Genomic DNA, 18,430 nt, shown 5'->3' on the forward strand with positions numbered 1-18,430 from the left:
AGTCACAACTTCAGGATACGGGCAAACAGAAAACAACTCTGTCAGCCTAGCAACAATCTCATACTGTAAGATTTTCAAAAACATCTTGGGATACCAAATTCCATTTTTACAACTAGCAATCAATCCTTCAACTGCCTTCTAGATGTTCCAGCTTAACAGGCAAACATAAAAAGAAAAAATACTGCTTAATGGGAAGAATCATAAAAATGGGTTACATACAAGGCAGCAAAACTTCTCTTGTAGTTAAGAGAATTCCTGGGAAACAGAGGAACAAGAGCCTCTGTCAGATTGTTCTTTCCAATCAGTTCATGAATTAGAGGAGCAAACTCAGTTCTCCAAGCTTTTCAGTCCTTGTGCCTGACTGCCTTCTCCAATGACACAACTATGATGAGATGGACGGTAACACTTCACTGAGAGTGTTCAGAGGAGACTGGGCTGTGACAAGCAGGAGGTGTCAGCTCAAAACACAGCCTAAGGTAAGTGTAAGCAGTAAGGGGAAAAAATGAGGCTGGAAAACGTTTGAAACAGCATGGATTTATAAACATTGTCAGCTGCTTTGTACTAGACAGCATTCTTTGCAAGAACAGCCCATGTACATTTTTCCCTACCTCAGCATTAGTGTTTGGATTTGATACATTAAAATCTCTTACAGTGAGATCAGGACAGCTATCTGAGACAAACATTGCTTTCACGGTGTCATATTTGTAAGAACAAAACACAAATAAATTAATAAATGAGGGAATGGGCACGTAACACTTCATCCATACTGTTTATTCACAGATCTGACATGGAAATGTGAAATAACTTATCTGAGGTCAAGGAGAAGGCCCAGAGTCAAACTTGAGCCTCAGGTGTCCAGAATTTCAGACCTCTATATTGCTCAGCTGTGTGACTTCCAGCGACCAAAATGGGGTTTCTGTGCTTGTGTGGGCATGTGTGCAGTAGTAAACAAGCTTATTTAATACTTTCACCACAAGGTTGCATATTTATTACAGTGACATCTACAGCTAAGGCATTTGTCGCTTCAATTTACATAGTTCTTGAGTAGCATTAGCAAGTTTCATTCATTTTATAAAAAGTTCATCCATTTCTGGTAACAAGATTCAGGAATAAAAATATAACTGATCAATACTTCAAAAAGCAGGACTCCTTAGCCTCAGTGTTCAGAGGGGGCTCTTGAAGTTTGGGAAATGACTCACCTTCGTCTCAAAGAGATATTTCAGCTATTCCTATGAAAATTCATCCAACACCTACCTACTTCTGACAAACACAGGTTTATTTATGGTTGGAGAACAGGGACAGAAGATGAGAAGGAGGTACAGATGGGTGCAGGTAGAGAAAATTAAGAATCAATGGAAACCAGTAACCAGGGGTTTAAGCAGGGTAGAGTGACCAGCCAAAGGATGATGTAATGCATTGGGAGCAGGAGTAAAGAGCTGCCAGTGAGGAAGAGGAGGCAGTCTCTGGTCTATATAGTGTATTTCCCTGCACAGTTTGGAACTGAGCTTGACTCCCATTTTCCTCACAAGTACCCCAGGATTGAAAATAACCTGATAACCAGCCAGTTCACTTTAAACCAATTATTATTCATGAGACAGGCAACTGAAAAACAAGCTATCAATTCATAGCCCTGCTTCTCATTACACGACAGGCATGCCCTTTCCAGTAGGAGCATGTGAGGCCCTGATGGGAGAGGCTTCCAGGCCACCCACCTCCCAGACACACAGTGCACATCCACAAACAGGGACTGACTTCCTGCAGCTCAGGATCTCTGCAGGATCTTATTATTTAATTCCTAAAGTTTTTTACCATGCATAGATTAAATCTAGTCTCACCAATTTTATAATGCAGTTCAAAACATAATTGAATTTCTAATTTAAAATTACACTTGTGAGACTATTTGAGTATCATGTACCATTTATGACAGCATTATTATTACATTTTCTATCCTTTTGGCAGCACTCATTTCCCTGCAAGTGATACATTTACTAAGGGAAAAGCAAGCACGCATGCACATTTCTAATGCTGAACCTTAATCAGATCTAACTGCTTCCCCTTAAAATATCTTCAATTAAAGAAAGGTAGGAACAGACATAAATTTTGAAGTACAGACAAGCTAATGATAATATACCATGAACACGTACTCTAAAGGCTTGCTTCAAACCTGCCACCAAAGGCTGTCATCACCTAGGAGTGCAGAATGAGCTGCCCTATTGTACTCATCACATGCTACAGGCTTTCCAACAACAAATACATACAGAACACAGGCAATGAGGAAAACACCACATCATCATGAAACTAGGATTCCTTGAGTATCAGAGTGCTTGAAAATCAGAGTGCTTAAGATATTAGTGGACTAGCAAGAAGGTATCTAATGTCTTACAACTGCTGTATGCAGACTTCATTGTTTCAAGAATCTCTGTTTAAAACCCAACCATTGGATGAAACAGTCAAGCTTTTTGGTTGTATATGCTAACATAAACACTGAACTGCTGTGTGAATCCATTCAACTGCATCAATTCCTGCTGAAAATGTTTTAAAAAGAGGATTTTGCCATAATAGACAAAGCCTACGTGAATGAATGGGTCCTTTCCACCATGTGTTCCTCTGATTCTATATAAAGAACATGAATAAAAATTTACAATGATATCATCAATTCAAAACTGAACCAGAGACAGTATTAAGTATGGTTTTATGTCCCATTCTTGCTTCTTAGCTATCCTGCCAACTTTTGTGCCTGTGCAATCATCTTTCCCAGTTCTTTGGAAGTGTTTCTTTTAGACTGTCACTGGATGAAAATTTCACACAAACAGGAACAAACTGACTGACAGCCCAGAAAAGACAGTCAAACCAAACAAATATGAAGTACTGCCAAGGACAGTATGCGCATAACTTGGAAAAACAAAAAAAAATACTTCTTCTCTTTTATACAGAATTATTTTACACACACATAAAGAAAAAGGAGCACAATTCACACACACACAGAAAGGAGCACCATTTTCTTTCCATCACAGTGTGTGATATTTCAGTACTCTTTAGTTCAGAGGTAACTGCTCCACAAGCTGTGAACTCTTCTACATAATGCGTCCACCCTTTCAGGAACATCATGAAAGCAATCTCACTCTCATGGATGTTATTTCTATGTAAGATGTGCAAGCTTCCCTTAAGCTACACATTTGTCCACATACTTTTGGCATAAGGCACCCATATTTGCAATCATTTTTGAAATAAGGGAAGACAGATTTAAGGAGCCCACTTTGGATATGTCCTTTCTCTCCCTTCTTCAGAATTCATTGGCAGTGACCATTTGCTCAGACGGTACAAGTTTCTTTACTCCAATATACCCTAACAAAAGCAAGATACATAAGCAAGGCTACTGCTCTGGTCAGAGCCACAGAGACAAGCTACAGCTGGGGAAATGTCACCTCCTTGGCAGGTCGGCCCTATGAGAATAGTACTTTCATTGCAACCAGTGCAGCACTTGCTGTCTATTTTGCAAGGCTACATAGCAAGTGCAGCCGGTGGTCATTTGGCATGCTGAGTTACGGAAAGACAGAGGAGTTGCAAGTCTGAAGTCAGCTAACTGAACAAGTAAAATCATGGGAGCTGTATGACAGGCAGAGGTCACCCACGTGAATCAACTGCTTGCTCCAAACACCTCCCCACATCTCTTCATGACCAGCAAAATGAACATAGGAACTTGCTACAGGACCTTCCGTCTCAGTTACATTTTCTTTACGCTGTTGTTTACTTCAGCTTTATGCTCCCTTGCCCCATGGCTGGTTCATAATTCAATTTCTTTTAGTTAAAAAATTGGAAGCAAAATGTGCCCTGAATTCTGAATCCTATTATTATTATTCTGCTCTAAAATTCATTAGCAAATCAAATGAGATGGACACAGCACTGTTCCTATATTCAAAACCTCCTTAGTACTAATTGCAGTAGCTGCAGCCCTACAATACCAAACATGTGATGTCATTTTCCAGACAAGGACTGGCAGAGTACTGCAGTTTTCCCCACTATATACTTTGTCTCACAAGAAATTGCTTTAGCTCCTCTTACATCTTCTGAGACAATACACGGTGCTTTTCAGTTTCTAATTAAGTGAAGGTACAGCTGCATATAATTGTTTTCACAGTGTCTACGATGAGCAGCACATATTTATGTTAGTAGCATGACTGTGTATGTCAACAGATAGTTTTAGTTAACTCTTCATTGTTATTATTGTTTCTTGTAGGTTATCAAGTCTTGATGTTTGTCAGGAAGGTACAGGCAAAAATGTGAATTCAAGTATGGCACAACAAAACTTTGCAGTAACTTCTGAAATCATCCTTTCCCCTACTTGCTTGAGTTGGCTATTCTTCTGCATTCCGTAAATACAGGACTCAGACTCTGGCTTAATGCATACCTACTGATCCTCAGCTACATTTATGTTTCCTTACATCAAAGCTGTTTATTCAGAAACTTAAAAGCTGTCTTAACTATAAACAGTATGGATCAGGAACGTGGCTCTTCCAACATGTTTATACAGCACGAAGCATAGCAGAGTCCAAATTGTAATCACAGACTTGATATTATTATAATTGCCACCTTAATGTCTAGAGTCATTCAACAAAGCTAGAAATCAAGTTATTTCACTGTATCTGAGCAGCAGCAGTTACCCTGAGCTACTTCTCATACCTCTAGGACTATTCAAATGGCACATACTGGCGCAGCAATGTTTTTGTGTCTGTGCTACTTGGGACTCTGCTTTTCTATATAGCTCCTCTATTTCAAATCACACATGTACTAAAGGAGAGAGAGTAAGAAAGAAAAAGAAAGGTATGTACTGAGTACCCACTTTCCCTAATCATACCTGTAGCTGCTTCATATGATGTAGCTGCAGTCGTAGATCTGACACATTGCGTTTCATACCATGCAAGCTGACTTGCATCGATGGGGTTCCAGCAGGGTGATGAACGACAGCTGACTCCACTGTTGCCAATGAGCTCTTCCCTCCAGATAAGTTAGCAGCACCTGCAAGTAAGCAGCAGCAACAGGTTGAGCTAACAGAAAAGGTGCAAACATGGTTCTTTCTCTCCACATTGAATCCACATGCATTTCACACAGAGGGACAAGAGACAAAAATCACAGCTGTGAATGAGGGGACTGGCATCTCACCATTCAGTAAAATTCTGAGGAGAGACTATGTAACATCTGAATGGATCCATGCTGGAACCTCAGCCATACCAGAGCACTGCATTACGACAAAACTATTTCCTGCCACATATAGTTGAGAAAGCAAAATTAGCTATATCTGCAGATTATACTGAACAGCAGGAGATTCAATTGGTGCTGCAAGTAGCTTTGGGATTGTCTTCTCTAGAGCCTTCTTGGAGCAAGTTGATGCAAATTCACAGGACTCCTGGACTGTGATTAATTATCACTGGAAAGAGATTCAAACTGCCAAGTGTGGGGAAAAGGTTTCCATAGAGATTTGTGCTCTGCTGCTTAAAGTATGATTGCATTATTTCTATCAGCTGTCTCCAACAGCAAAGGTGTAAAACCAGGAGAAAAGAAATGAAATAATGGTGTTGCAGAGAAATGCTCTCCAGTCATGTTGCAGCCAACTACTCCCCTTTAGACAGTCATTTACTCAGTACTTTGTTTACAAGGGAATACAGCATAAAACAAGCAAGCTGAGTCATCACAAGACTTTCATATTAAGTAATGCTGTTCCTCTATACAGCATCAATACCAAGCTTGTTCTTTTAAGTCTCAAGTACCTGGGAAGAAGCTTTATTTACAGGTTACAATCAAATCCCAGCTCATCAGCTAGAAGTCATGTTACAACTGTCTTTCAGCAATTCACACTTAAACACCCCATATTCTTCCAACTGTCTTTCTAATGTGTCCCATCTCCTCCCCACTGCCAAGAGGCAAAATGACAGACTAATAGTAGGACTCACTCCATTCTTCTATGCCCAACACTACACAGCACTGCACAGCCACTGATCAGCGTCACCTTGTTTCTCAAGCTCTCATGACATAGCTGCAGCTCCCCAAACTTCTGAGCCATGTCATCATCCCCTTTGCACCTTCTTCCTTCTCTATGATTAAAATCAAACATCTGAGAAAACTGAAAATAAATAATCAATGAGTGTGCACGGGGACTTTGGTCCTAATTTATTCCCACAAACACGCATTCCACCAGGTTCAGTGAAACTGAGCCAAAAGTAGTGTTGTGAGCTTTGCTTTGCCTGTCAGAGTCAACTTTTCAATGCACAGATGGGCATGACACATTTTTCTGTCTGGAATGAGTGTGTAAACAAGAGTGGTAGGCCTCACCTCCACCCATTCATCTCAAGTAGTCAACAAACAAAATCTCCCACTGTGCTGGGGTGGGTACTACTTATCATAACAACATATTGTTATCACTTTGCCAACATGTGGATACATCTGAGGGCAGGCATTTTTGAAGGAGGGAATTTAAACCAGGCTGATTTTATTTTAGAAGGTTTCTGAAGAATCGTGTTTCTTGCTTTACTTACATTTGCAAATCCTGTCAGAAAAAGGACAGGCCCTTCTGGCTGCACCTGTACTGTATACAGGGGTGCCATGCCATAGGTTTCCAAAGATGTGCTCAAACAAAAAGCTGTTACAGTGTGATGCTGGCCCTTGTAATGCTATACTCTACCTAAATGTGCTCCAGCCAGACCTGCTCAGTGCTTCAACCACAGCACTCTTCATCTCAGCGCTGAGCAAGTTGCTCCACATTTTGCCATACTCCCTTATGATTCAGTACTCTCGACTTTTTAAAGAGCTGCTTAACAGGAAGCAAAACTTAAGAAATAAGCAGCGCTTGTGCACTGCCACTCTACCCACTCAATGCTGCAATCTAATATATGCCAATACTTCTCTGTCCATGCATACACTGCTTTTTTTCCTACACTTAAGTATGTATCTTCCTCCCACATGCACTGTTTTTGCACTTTTTAAAGAAAAGGGTATTTAGTTCATAAACCCTACAGACAGAAATCACCAGAGAGTCTGAAAAACGTGGATAAGCCTCCAAGAGTTCTGATCCCTAGCCACAAATCTGAACTATTTTTGAAAGTACATCTACCTTTCTGCTATTCTTTGCCTCAAGAACAAGCTCCAAAACCTCAGCCCCCAACCCTGTGGTTATGCAGCCAAGGCATGAATCAGTCCCCTCCAGTCTCTCCCCACAAGTTGGAGCCCAGTCAATTCACATACTTTCACAGCATGGGGTGCCTGCTTTCCTTTTAGTCTAGATGGACTGTGATATGCTTCTGTAAACAATAAATGTATCCCACCCCCTACAAACCATCTCTCCTCCTCGCCACCCCAGCCAACTCTTCTTGCCATGAGGCACCTCAGCCACCATCACGGGCCCTGCTGCAGGCTGTGCTCAGAGCCCATCAAGTATGACAAGGGACTCCTGAAGAGGTGAACTGCAAAAATATCCATACAAGCAGAGGGCACGGGAGCACAGTAAGGATCAGCAGTTGTTTTCTCCGGGATTCATATTTTCATCAAAAAGGAATAAAAGGACAGCTGAATGAGGGACTGCTTTGTCTAGGGAGCATAGTTCTCCTTTGGAAGTAGGCCCAGTCTGTAGCTTTGTGATTAGATATACAGCCAGATGGGCTGAAGGGAAAGAAACAGCACTGGCTTGATAGCTCTTTAAATAAACCCATGTTGGAGCTAGGTAAGGGAGGCTGAAAGCAAAAAAATCCTCCCGAATTCCCTAATACTCTGGACAAAACATAAATGTTAACTTCTTTTACAAAGGCTAATGAGCTAAGCTGTGAGTCATCTTCATTCTGAAAGCACTAAGGAACTGCAGTGCAGGAAAGAGAAAGGTGTGCTACCTGCTGGGGCTAAGGAAGGCAAGGAACAGAGCTGCCAATCCCCAACATCCAACCTTTGCCATCATGCTGGCACTGCTCTTCTGTTTCCCAGAATTTCTTTTGAAAATGCAAAGCACGGGTTAGAAAAAAGGCTGTCAGAAGACACCAAGTGTTTCTTCCCAAATTACTCATCTCGTTATTAAAGAGCCACAACATGTTAGAACATCGTTCAGGGAGACATGTGACAGTTACTCAGTCCCCTTATCAACTGGTTAGAATCCACTAAACAAACAGACAAATGTAATATTAAGGTTGCAACTCCATCATTAACAAGATGTTATGGTCAGACACCAAAATGTCCTCAAAAGAACAAAATGTTCTACAGATATCTGTGTACCACTTTATCTTGCTGACTCAGAATGAATTCAGGAACACAGATGCTGACTGCATTCAAGAATTGGCTCGATCTACCTTCAAATGTGAGGTAAGCAACCAGATATGGGCAATTCTTTAAATTCATAGATCATTACAAGAAGAGTTCTGCATATGAAAAATGCAAATATATAGGCGCAAAAGAGAAGAAATTATCTGGCAAGCACAGGTCACAGAGAGTGAGGAATCAAATATGGGCACTACATGGGTAGTACTTCTCCCTGTTCCACTTCCTTGTCTTGATTTGTACTGGCAGGGCTGGCTGAGAAAGAAAGGCTCCTGAGGCCTTTTAAGGAAATACTGAAATCTCCTTCCTGTTCTTTCAACAAGGCAGCAAATGGCAGATAACAACTGGCTTTGTTCATTTTTGTTTTGCAGTCATAACTGATCTAAATTTAAACAGCTAATCCAGCATTTAATCTATCTTTCTTTCTATTTAGTGAACAAAATATGGCAGAAAAGAGCGTAGGTGAGCATTTCCTAGAATATTTGTTAGTAATCTTATGATCTTTCTAGTTTGGTTTGTTTTCTTGAGTCAGATGCTATTGAGCTGTTCCTAAACGAAGAATGCCTTGATGTTGTTCACTTTTGAAGAACTGAAGAAGGCTATAAGGATTCAGTCATGAGATTTATCCAAGCATGAGTAGGAGAGACACAGCTAGAATGTGGAAGTCTACTGCTCTTTGAACTCACCTTTTGTGAAAAAATTGAGCCTAAAGCGATAAAACATAAGAAAAGCAGACAGTCTTTACTACAAGCTCATTTACCCTAGTGGAAAATAAAGGAAATTTGTTTAGGCTCTAATATTTGAAGGCAAAGAATCTAGCTAAAGACTGGCAAATGAAGAACATGTTAAGTACAACAATTTAATTTATATGAAATATCAAATGTAGCAATCACAATCCAGATACATGGAATTATCTAAGATTTAGAAATTTTGGTTTCTTTCCCTTCCCAAATTGAGCTAGTACTCTATTTTTGCATGCATGTCACCCATCACTGGAACACATACTATAAAATACAATATTGGTTCAACATTGATGAACCAATTTTATCCTGCACAGATGTTTTATTGTTCAGGATGGGAAGCAATTCACATTTCTGTTTACCACTGTTCTAGAAAGGACTGCTCAATCAACATTTTATACCACTTTTTCTAGGAAATAGCCTTTGAAATTGCTAAAACTGGTATCTCAGTATGCAGCTGTCAACTGGAATTGTTAGAGTCAACTGTCTAATGGCTAATAAAGATTGGAGTGAATTGGAGAACAAAAAAGGAGCCTGTGAAAGTCTGCTTCAGGTCCTTTTAAACCCAAGCATATTTACTTGAAGGAGAAGCATTCTGGATATTTTGACGGGTTGCCTGTATCTGACTTAATGTCTCTTGTTATAAGTGATTTTGAAAGCAGAATATTTTATTATTTAGGGTAGCAGCCCTCAGTATTAGCGGATAGGGCTGACAATGCTCAAGCAGAAGCCCATTTTGGTCAGCAACACACTTTGTTTCCCCTTACATGATACAGTTTAATTTTCTGATTTTTCTGTGGCTGTGTCATAATGGAAGGGCAGGATTTAGGATGCAGATGCTGGAGTTACAATGATACTCTGTGGTGCTGATAGGGATCCTTGTACAGCTACGTGTCTAGACCCACTGCCCTTTCTCTATCTTCCCAAGTGATCAGAATGGTATATATTGCACAACTGAAATAAAAGAATTATATAATGTCTTGGATAATCATCTAGATTCAATCGCCTGGTTGTGAAATGGTCGTATCCTTACTTAGATGACGGGTATGGGCATGGCCGTATGATAGAGTCAGTGTTTCTGTCAGCACCAGACAGATGCTGATCTTGTGTTCTGACAGTAAATTAAACTGGTCACTCCTGCTTCCCATGCAAGGACACCTATTTATTATATGTAATTTTGTCATTTCAGGCACACGCTTCCAGTTACACAACAAAAGAGTGACGACTCTTTGGGAATGACAGCATAAACTGGCTGCTGGTCAGATGTACCATGCTATTCTGTTGGACTGGGTATGATCTACAGGCCAAAGAATCTCCACCCTCACTTTCTGTGGGGTAGTCTCTCCAAGGAATAACATTTAATTTCCCATTTCTTTCAGTGTAATTCATTTGCATATGCACACATGAAAAGGAGAAAGGTTGAAAGAGACCCTTTGAAGGCCATCTGGTCTAAACCCCTAAAAAAAGCAGTGCTCACTTAGGTTGGGACATCCACCCCAGTGCAATGGATCTGCATATTCTGAATTATCATGTAGGTTATTTGCATGATATGTGGCCTATGCAAGTTGGAAATACTACAAATTTGCAGTGACTAATGACAAGGAAGTAGAGAAAAGCCTAAGAGCGTTTTGCAGCTGTTTTAGAAAATGAAGGAATTTTCAATAAGCTGCTTCAAACTGATAAATTTCAGCTTATTTCTTCACAGCCTCAAGTATTGCTCTCCCCAGCCAGGGGCCAGCAGGAAGGGAAGAGTTGGAACCAGACCAGAGAACGTTTTGGGAGCAAAGCTCCAGCACCATGACATTACCTTGCATTCTCTTACATTTGCTTGATAGTTTCCAGGTCTGGTTTGACTTCTGTTGGTTAGGAAGACATACTGCAATTCCAGATAAACAGGAATCCTGAACTTGAATTAACAGCTCCAGCAGAAAGGCTAGTTAAGTGCATAACAGATTTGCTAATAAATGTGTGTGGTTTACTACCTGCTGGAGCACAGACCACCCTGTGGGAACAGCCTTACCAGGAAGTAAGGAACTGCCTTTATTTGCATTCAGTGCATGACAAAGGGTGAAGAGGAGTCATATAAACACACCCACCCACCCTGCAGACATCTAAAGCAACAGCCCAAACACAAAGAGCTCCAGTCACATGGAAATCTTCTTTCACAACAGCATTAACTCTACCGTTTAAACATTTAGCAGCTCTCCAGTGGGAAGCTAAATTAAGAACAGATCTTGTAGGCTTCACCATAATCGACGCTTGCTCAGAACAATTTAGGAGCACACTAATAATTAGTAACAGATCGATATGGCTCCATTAAGGAAAGTACTATCTAGCTCACTGCTGAATACTTAGTGACATCACACGCATAGAATCCTACTGGTAAGATAACCTTAGAGAAAAGTTCAGGTGTCAAAAATAGGAATTAAAAGCTTATCCTTCTACACTGATAGAGATACATCTGGGGTTAGTGACAAATGTATATTATAGGTGAGATTAATCACTATAAAAATCGCCGTATGCAGAAACTGTATCTTTTTAAAACCATTTGCTGAAGTTATGACGTTCATTCCACCTCAAACTGTAGAAATCCATCTCTGAGCAAAAATGCAATTGACTTCCATATCCTAAACTTAAACTTTTCATCTGTCAGTGTAGCTAACAGAATGTAAGTAAAGCTGACATTCCTATAAGCTGGGATGCTATTAAAGTTAGGGCTATTCATATACTGGAATAATTTGTAAATTAAAAATGAATTATCTTACCTGTAGCATCAGCGCTGCTTTTGTTGGACACAATTTTCAACATCTTCTCACTGAGCAATAAAAAGAAAAATCATAAATCTCACTTACTAATAATAAAACTGGTGAGGTTTTTCATCAGTAAATCAAATGGTCTCGTTTTGCATTTACATTTTTAATCTAAATCACCAGTAGCTCGTGAACTGCTGTTTTTTTTTTTTTCTTTTCAATCAGTTTCAAGACAAGTTAAGCAAGGAATGGCATATAAACAGTAGAAAGCACAGAGATGTACCTACATTCATTCTTTTTTAACATAAAGAGTAATGCAGTAATCTCTATTTACTTTTTGGCATATTCTTCCTCTCTGCCTAGCATTCTCATGGGGATGGCAAAGATACTTTAAAAGATCCAGCGTTTTCTTATTATTACATTCAAATACTACTTCTGTTGATTGATTACTGAAATCATTAGAGAGAAACAGATTTAATGAATTCTTTTTTTACCTAGAAGCATCTTTGCTATTACTTGTATTTGGCCCTTTTAAAAGCGCAGACTGAACAAGACCAGTTAAACTGGCAATCTGTTTCTCCATGGCTTGTATCCTCTCTCTGAAAGACAAGAGAACCGTTTGTTAAAGCCAGATATATTTGCTTTCAGACTTGTTTTTCTAGGTGAATGATTACCATAGGAATTGAAAGACACTGCAGAGTTGTGCAAAGGCTCATGGCTATCAATTTGCATATACCTTGGTACAGCAGCTTACCACATCTTGGGTTGGACAGCTTTTGCATGTTAACAGGCAATAAAAGAGACATCTGCATAGTTAAAAAAATAAAACAAAACAGCAACCCAGACAATAAACTTCTAATGATTGCACCAAAAAAAAGGCACCTAACACAATCAATAACGCCTCTTGAAACTCGTGAAAATTATTTTCAGCATCACATTTACTTTTTATTAATTTATTTTACCTCTACTGGGCCAATAATTCTGCTTGTGCGTAAGATTTCAGGATTAAAATCCTTTGACTTGTTACTATTTTTAATTTCGCCAAAGCAGTATTTTATCTGTGAAGCATTTAATCTGCTTGAGTTGACAACTTCCCAGCCCAAATCCTTTGCACCTGACATCACAACTGACTGCTCTGCAAAGGACAGAAGTGTGACAGATCAGGCACAGCACACTGAACACAGGCTGTGCAGCACAGTGATAGCAAAGCAGGTTTGTTTTCACACCCACTTCCTGAGAAATACCTAAAAACCAGAAGAAAAGAGAGGAAGAAGAATTGTAAGAAGTATGGACAGCGTTTTCCGTGACTTACCAAATGCCACTAAGCAACAATAATAACATTTTTTTATAAGAGGGAGAATACTCATGTCTTTGTCTTTGCACACCATTTACATGGACGCATACAATGGTCAAGTACCTGGTGACTTCCTTGGTCAGCTCCGTAACAGCCTTCTGCTCACGCAGGTACCTACTTTCACATGCCAGTACATCAATGGCACACCACAGTGCAGAAACACATGAGCATGAGATATCGTACAGGACCTTTTGGAAATGTGTCCCTCTATGCTAGCACTTATGTGACTATGGAAGCACACAAAAGGAATCACTGACAGTGATTTTGGAAGACGGCTGAGAATGACACTTCTCAGAAAGCAAGTCAAGCAGCAATGGCTCATGGAAGAAGACAGGACAGAGGCAGACCACATGGTAAAGATGGCACACTCAGCCCCAGATGCAGCGTGCCACAGGGGTCATTCATCACCACTGTGCTCTCCTGGGCACACAGGAACAGCAGTGCCACCCCCATCACATCGTTTGCAGCTTGTGGCCAAAGCAATAATGCCAACTGATAGGGCCATATAAACTCAAACGTAGGTATTGATACAAAGGCAAGCTGAAATGACACAGAGTGAGAAACCAGCTCAACTCATAAGCCAGCCAGGGTATCCAGGCTAATTATTTCATTCACACTCCATGAATGAAATAGACGTTTTCTGGGCCAGCACACAGATATCATAGCTGGATGACACTCCAAAACACCCAATGTTTAGAAAACAGGACAGCAAAGCGACTAATGAGAAGCTAACAGACACAGGAGGGACCAAGAGCATGCTCAGTCCATCCCCAGCTTGCAGAAATGTTCTTACTGCGATTGAATACAATGTGCGCTCCTTACTTTTCTGTCTTCATGCTGAAAGGTATTTTGAGCGGTGGTGAGAAGACTACTGAATCGACCTAATTCCCTTCAAACCAAAAAATACGTTACAGAATTTCCACTGTTAAAAGTTTTAAACTGGTTCAGGTACAGTAACCTTTGGAATAGAAACAAGTACAAAAAGCCCGGGATAAATATATTCTAACAAATTTTAATGCAGCATTTTTGACACTTAGTAACAAAAACATTTCTTTCTCTCAGATAGTTATCATAAACCCTTCCTGGAACTAAACTTAATTGGAAGACTATCTGCTTTACCAATTTATAAATATGTTTTTTCCACCTCACACTGGATAATCTGGAAACAATTTTCTGCTTCAAGTAAGATTATGGCAACACAGAGCCTATCTTGTCCTTTGCCATGAAATCTAGGAAAATATGTTGTTAAGAGGGAGAAAGATGTTCCAGAGATAGGAGATGATGAAAAACGAATGAAACACTGGAATCAATTGCACAGAGTACATTACTTTTCATATGGTAAAAGCATTAAGAATGTGAAGAATCTACACATGCTCTGGATGATGCAGGCTGGGCTCCCCGGGGATGGGGTAGGCCTATGTCCCCATGTGTCTGGATGTGGAGCATCAGGCAAGAGAGGCAGGCAGAAAAACCTTCTTCACTGGTGCTTCTTTGCCAGCTCTGGGAGTGTGTGAATGAAGTACAGCTCAGTTCCTAAATTAATTTCCCAGACAAATCTGAATCTCTTCACCACCCAGGAAGAGAAGGGAGGGTCACTTCTACGGCACTTAGGAAAGAATGTGCTGCTTTATCAGCCTTAGCACTAAAGGGCATTGTTTCACATTGTTTTCCAGTGAATGCAGGGAGAGCCAGACATGGTGTGGTGCAGCAGAAAAGGAGGGGACAAGGTCAAAAGTGACTCCCAGCCCTAGCTGGCCTCTCGGTCAGAGTTGGCTTTGGCTTTTCACACACAGACCTCGGTCAGCAAAGCAGGCACAAGTGCCTCACCAGTCTTCTTCCTCCCAGCAGCCTATTTGACAGCCTATTATGCCCAGGCAAAATGGCCCTGCCTCAGCATCTCACCCTCCAAATTCAGCAGAAGCAACATAAACCCTTGCCTGTACAAGGGCTCTGTGCACCGAGACATCAGGTTTCATCACTTGGCTTCTTCCCTACAACCTCACTGAGTTTTCGTGTCTTTCTATCTACTGCAGCTAACTGGAATTAATCTCAAGCAGGGTACAGTGTATTGCTAAATTGGTACCCACTTCTCATTGTGCTGCTATTTAAGCATGGCTTGTACATTTCTTCCCTTTCCTGAGGGTATTTTTATTATTCACAACAGTGGGAAGATGCTTTGTATAGACACAAACTAGAACTGGGCTGTGTAACTGTTTGTTCATGTTCCTGTCCTACCCTAGGCAGTGCAGCGATTGAACATAACAGACATACTCAAATACCAAGTCTGACACAACAAACTAATTAGCAGGCTATCCTGGAGAATGATTTCCAGTGACTACATATTCATACTTCGCAGCAAGTGAAGTACATGTGGTACTATAAGGAAGGTCAGAGACAGGGAAAAAACACATTTCTTTCTACATCACTCTATGAGAGGAACATTTCTTGTTTCACTGAAAGGAAAAAGGAACAGGATTAGGTTGGCTTTTCCAATGGCTCCTCTAGTAACAGATAGTTCCCCCAACAGAAGGAAGACAAAGTGCAATTTACCTTTCCACCATCTGTGTTGCTCACCTGTCTTTTTTGACTGGTAATTCCAGACCTCTGGAAAAGTTCTATTGTTTCCAACTACAAAGACATCTGCAAGCTTCTAGATTGCAAACACTAAGCCACAGGTCTGTAATGGGTGCAGCAAACACATTTCTGTGGTTATCTTCAGTCCTACAGAGCAATTCAATCACTGCCTGAGTTTAAGAGTGGGGACACCACTGACTGAGAGAGTGTATCTCTGGTCTGCCTTTCTTGTCTCCCACTGCCCATGGTTTTACAGAGTATGAACATTTTCTCTTTATGCAAGACAGTGTCTACTCATACTTTAATGCAACAAACAATAAAGTGTTGTTATGATGGGAACAGTGTACAATCACCTAAATGTGCCTGTTATACTTTAGTCTCTAAGTGCAAACTGTAAGCGGAGAATATGATCACATTTTTGTTCAGTGAGCCATGTTTTAACATCATATTTTTTCCACTAATGTGGCATAAAGAGGACAGAAGTTGTGTTTGGGCAGAAAAGAACCAGAGCACAGTACTCCTTATGAGGGAAAAACAAAACAAAACAAAACAAACAACAACCAAAAAACAACTGTATAGACTTATCTTGTTCTTTCTGGTACTGCATTTTAGTGAGTAGCATCATATTCAGCACCAGCCATGAAATAGCCCCAAATTTTGCAACATAACCTGTATTTTAAATGCAAGGAACGTAAGTTAAATGACATCTAGCTCAATGCACTTTTGAATAAGCTTCTTTCCCAGTTTGCCAACATTTAAACATCTGTTTTGCCTGTGGTAGTTTCCAGAATTGTCCACCATAAACTACATAAATGGGCCATCCAAAAAATGATGGCAAATCACTGTTTAAGCAGCTTATGCTCACTCACAAAGATTTACTCATTCTTCCTGTAAACCTTGTATTTAAGGAACGCTGACTCTGGAAAGATGAAGTGCTGCAACTTGCTTGATCTTTTGTGCATATGAATACTAATGATATTTTAATCTTTGAAATCTCCATGAACTCCTTTCTTCTCACTGTTTTAAAAGTCCTTTATATAGAAGTCTTCTAATAAATGAATTACTCTGAGAATTTATTTAGTTCCTTTTGCGGCAGAATTAGCTACCTTGAAAATACCTGAGGTAAAACAGATAAAAGAGTGAGTTACATGAAGATATAAAACCCCCCTCAACTCTGACTTAAATAACAGACTCAACAAGCCTGGCAACCACGTGGGAAACTCTAGAAAAAAGAGATAGGAGATGCTATGTAGTTTTCATCTTTTTCATCTTTGGTAGATCCAAATCTGCTGCAGTTACCATGTCAAAGATAACAGACCTAATTTCTTCAACAAAACCAGGATATGCTCAGTGAGATGTCTGATCTGCTCTTAGTACCCAAGATATTCTGATGAAGTACATAGATACCTGCTTCAGCCACTGACTGGAAGAACGGAAGGAGAATTAATGCAGGAGGAGAGATTTAGCTGAACTGGCATTCTCAATGTTTACTTTGATCTTTTCTCTGCCTTATACTTACACCCGCCCTAACTTTGTGTTTCCTCTGAGGTTGTGACAGTACTACTTCAAGGTTATTTCTCAAAAGAGAAATCATGAGGGATTTTCTTTCTTTTCAACACACCTCACTAGTGACTGAAGGAGTAACGGTGCTGAGATGATGGGTTTGATACTCGCAGGGGCCTCAACCCACTCCCAGCTATCTGCAAAGTTGAATGTGAGGATGGGGAGCTTCTCAACACAGCGTGCAAACACAAAAGACTTCCCTCCTTAGTACTGCCAAGACTAACAGATAAGCAAACCTGCCTTTTTGCTGCTAGCTCACACTTGACTCTGCATGCACACTGGCTCAGCACAACACCATCCCTGATATTGCAGGGGTTAGAAAACATAACAGTTTGTGTTAATTGCTTTTAGTTTTTTAAGGATTATTTTTTAAAAAGTCACAATTTCTTAAGGTTTAAAAAACCCCACAACATAACAGACATTTTCAGAATGATTTTTTTCAATGCTATGTGGCTCATACACCATACTGAATTTTAAAGATCACGTATTTATTTGGGAATATAATTATGCAAATGCTATTTCCATCACTGTAAATATATCTTGGAACCCAAACTAAAACTCCTGTACAATGCTGTCTTTAAGCAACTGCAGATCTGTATATTCACAAACACACAGCCTGTGTACCAGAGTGAACAGATGAGATGCTCAGAGGAGAAAAAGTGGCATAGACTGGGAAGCTGTTGGTATGCTCCCTCATTTCCAGCCCTCTGACATGAATCTTGAAAAATTTTTTATCTGATCTCTTGGATTAGAAATTGAAAACGTTGTACAGATTATTTCCTTGTTGTCATACTGGATGCTTGAAATGATATTTCTGATACATGGATCTTTTTTCTTGGAAATAATAAATACTAACCAGGTTTCACTGACTCTAGACTCTAATAGCCCCTTGTGTCAATATAAATACCAAGCTGGTATCAGCATTTAATTTTTTGAGGGAAGTTGATTTTCTTCCATTTTCCATTTTTTTCACAACAAGGGACTTCACAATACATTCTTCTTTTCACCTAGCATAGTCAGAGGCATCTAATTGTTAATAAAGTTGCTCAGATAGAAGAGAAGTTTCGGGCCATATGAAGTTCCGTATCTCCCCAGTGGTTAAGGCAGTCAGTAGTTACCTTTGGCCTTTGTGAGCTCAGCATTTTCCAGCTATTCAT

General features: G+C 40.1%; 1 protein-coding gene across 19 annotated transcripts in view; it reads right to left on the reverse strand.

Annotated features, from left to right (window-relative positions):
- The window catches only part of KIAA1217 (KIAA1217 ortholog), a 327,102-nt gene that overhangs the window by 25,165 nt on the left and 283,507 nt on the right, over window positions 1–18,430 (reverse strand). For 14 of the 19 annotated variants that reach the window (XM_015853276.2, XM_015853279.2, XM_015853274.2 and 11 more), the window contains 3 exons: window positions 12,277–12,381; window positions 11,798–11,847; window positions 4,856–5,016 (listed from right to left, as the gene is read on the reverse strand). In XM_015853276.2, coding sequence (XP_015708762.1) covers window positions 4,856–5,016; window positions 11,798–11,847; window positions 12,277–12,381 — 316 coding nt within the window. The remainder of the gene's footprint in view (window positions 1–4,855; window positions 5,017–11,797; window positions 11,848–12,276; window positions 12,382–18,430) is intronic. The other 5 variants (XM_015853273.2, XM_015853287.2, XM_015853278.2 and 2 more) reach the window with 1 other exon arrangement.

The sequence above is a fragment of the Coturnix japonica genome, chromosome 2, assembly GCF_001577835.2.
Source record: "Coturnix japonica isolate 7356 chromosome 2, Coturnix japonica 2.1, whole genome shotgun sequence".
Taxonomy (NCBI): Eukaryota; Metazoa; Chordata; class Aves; order Galliformes; family Phasianidae; genus Coturnix; species Coturnix japonica.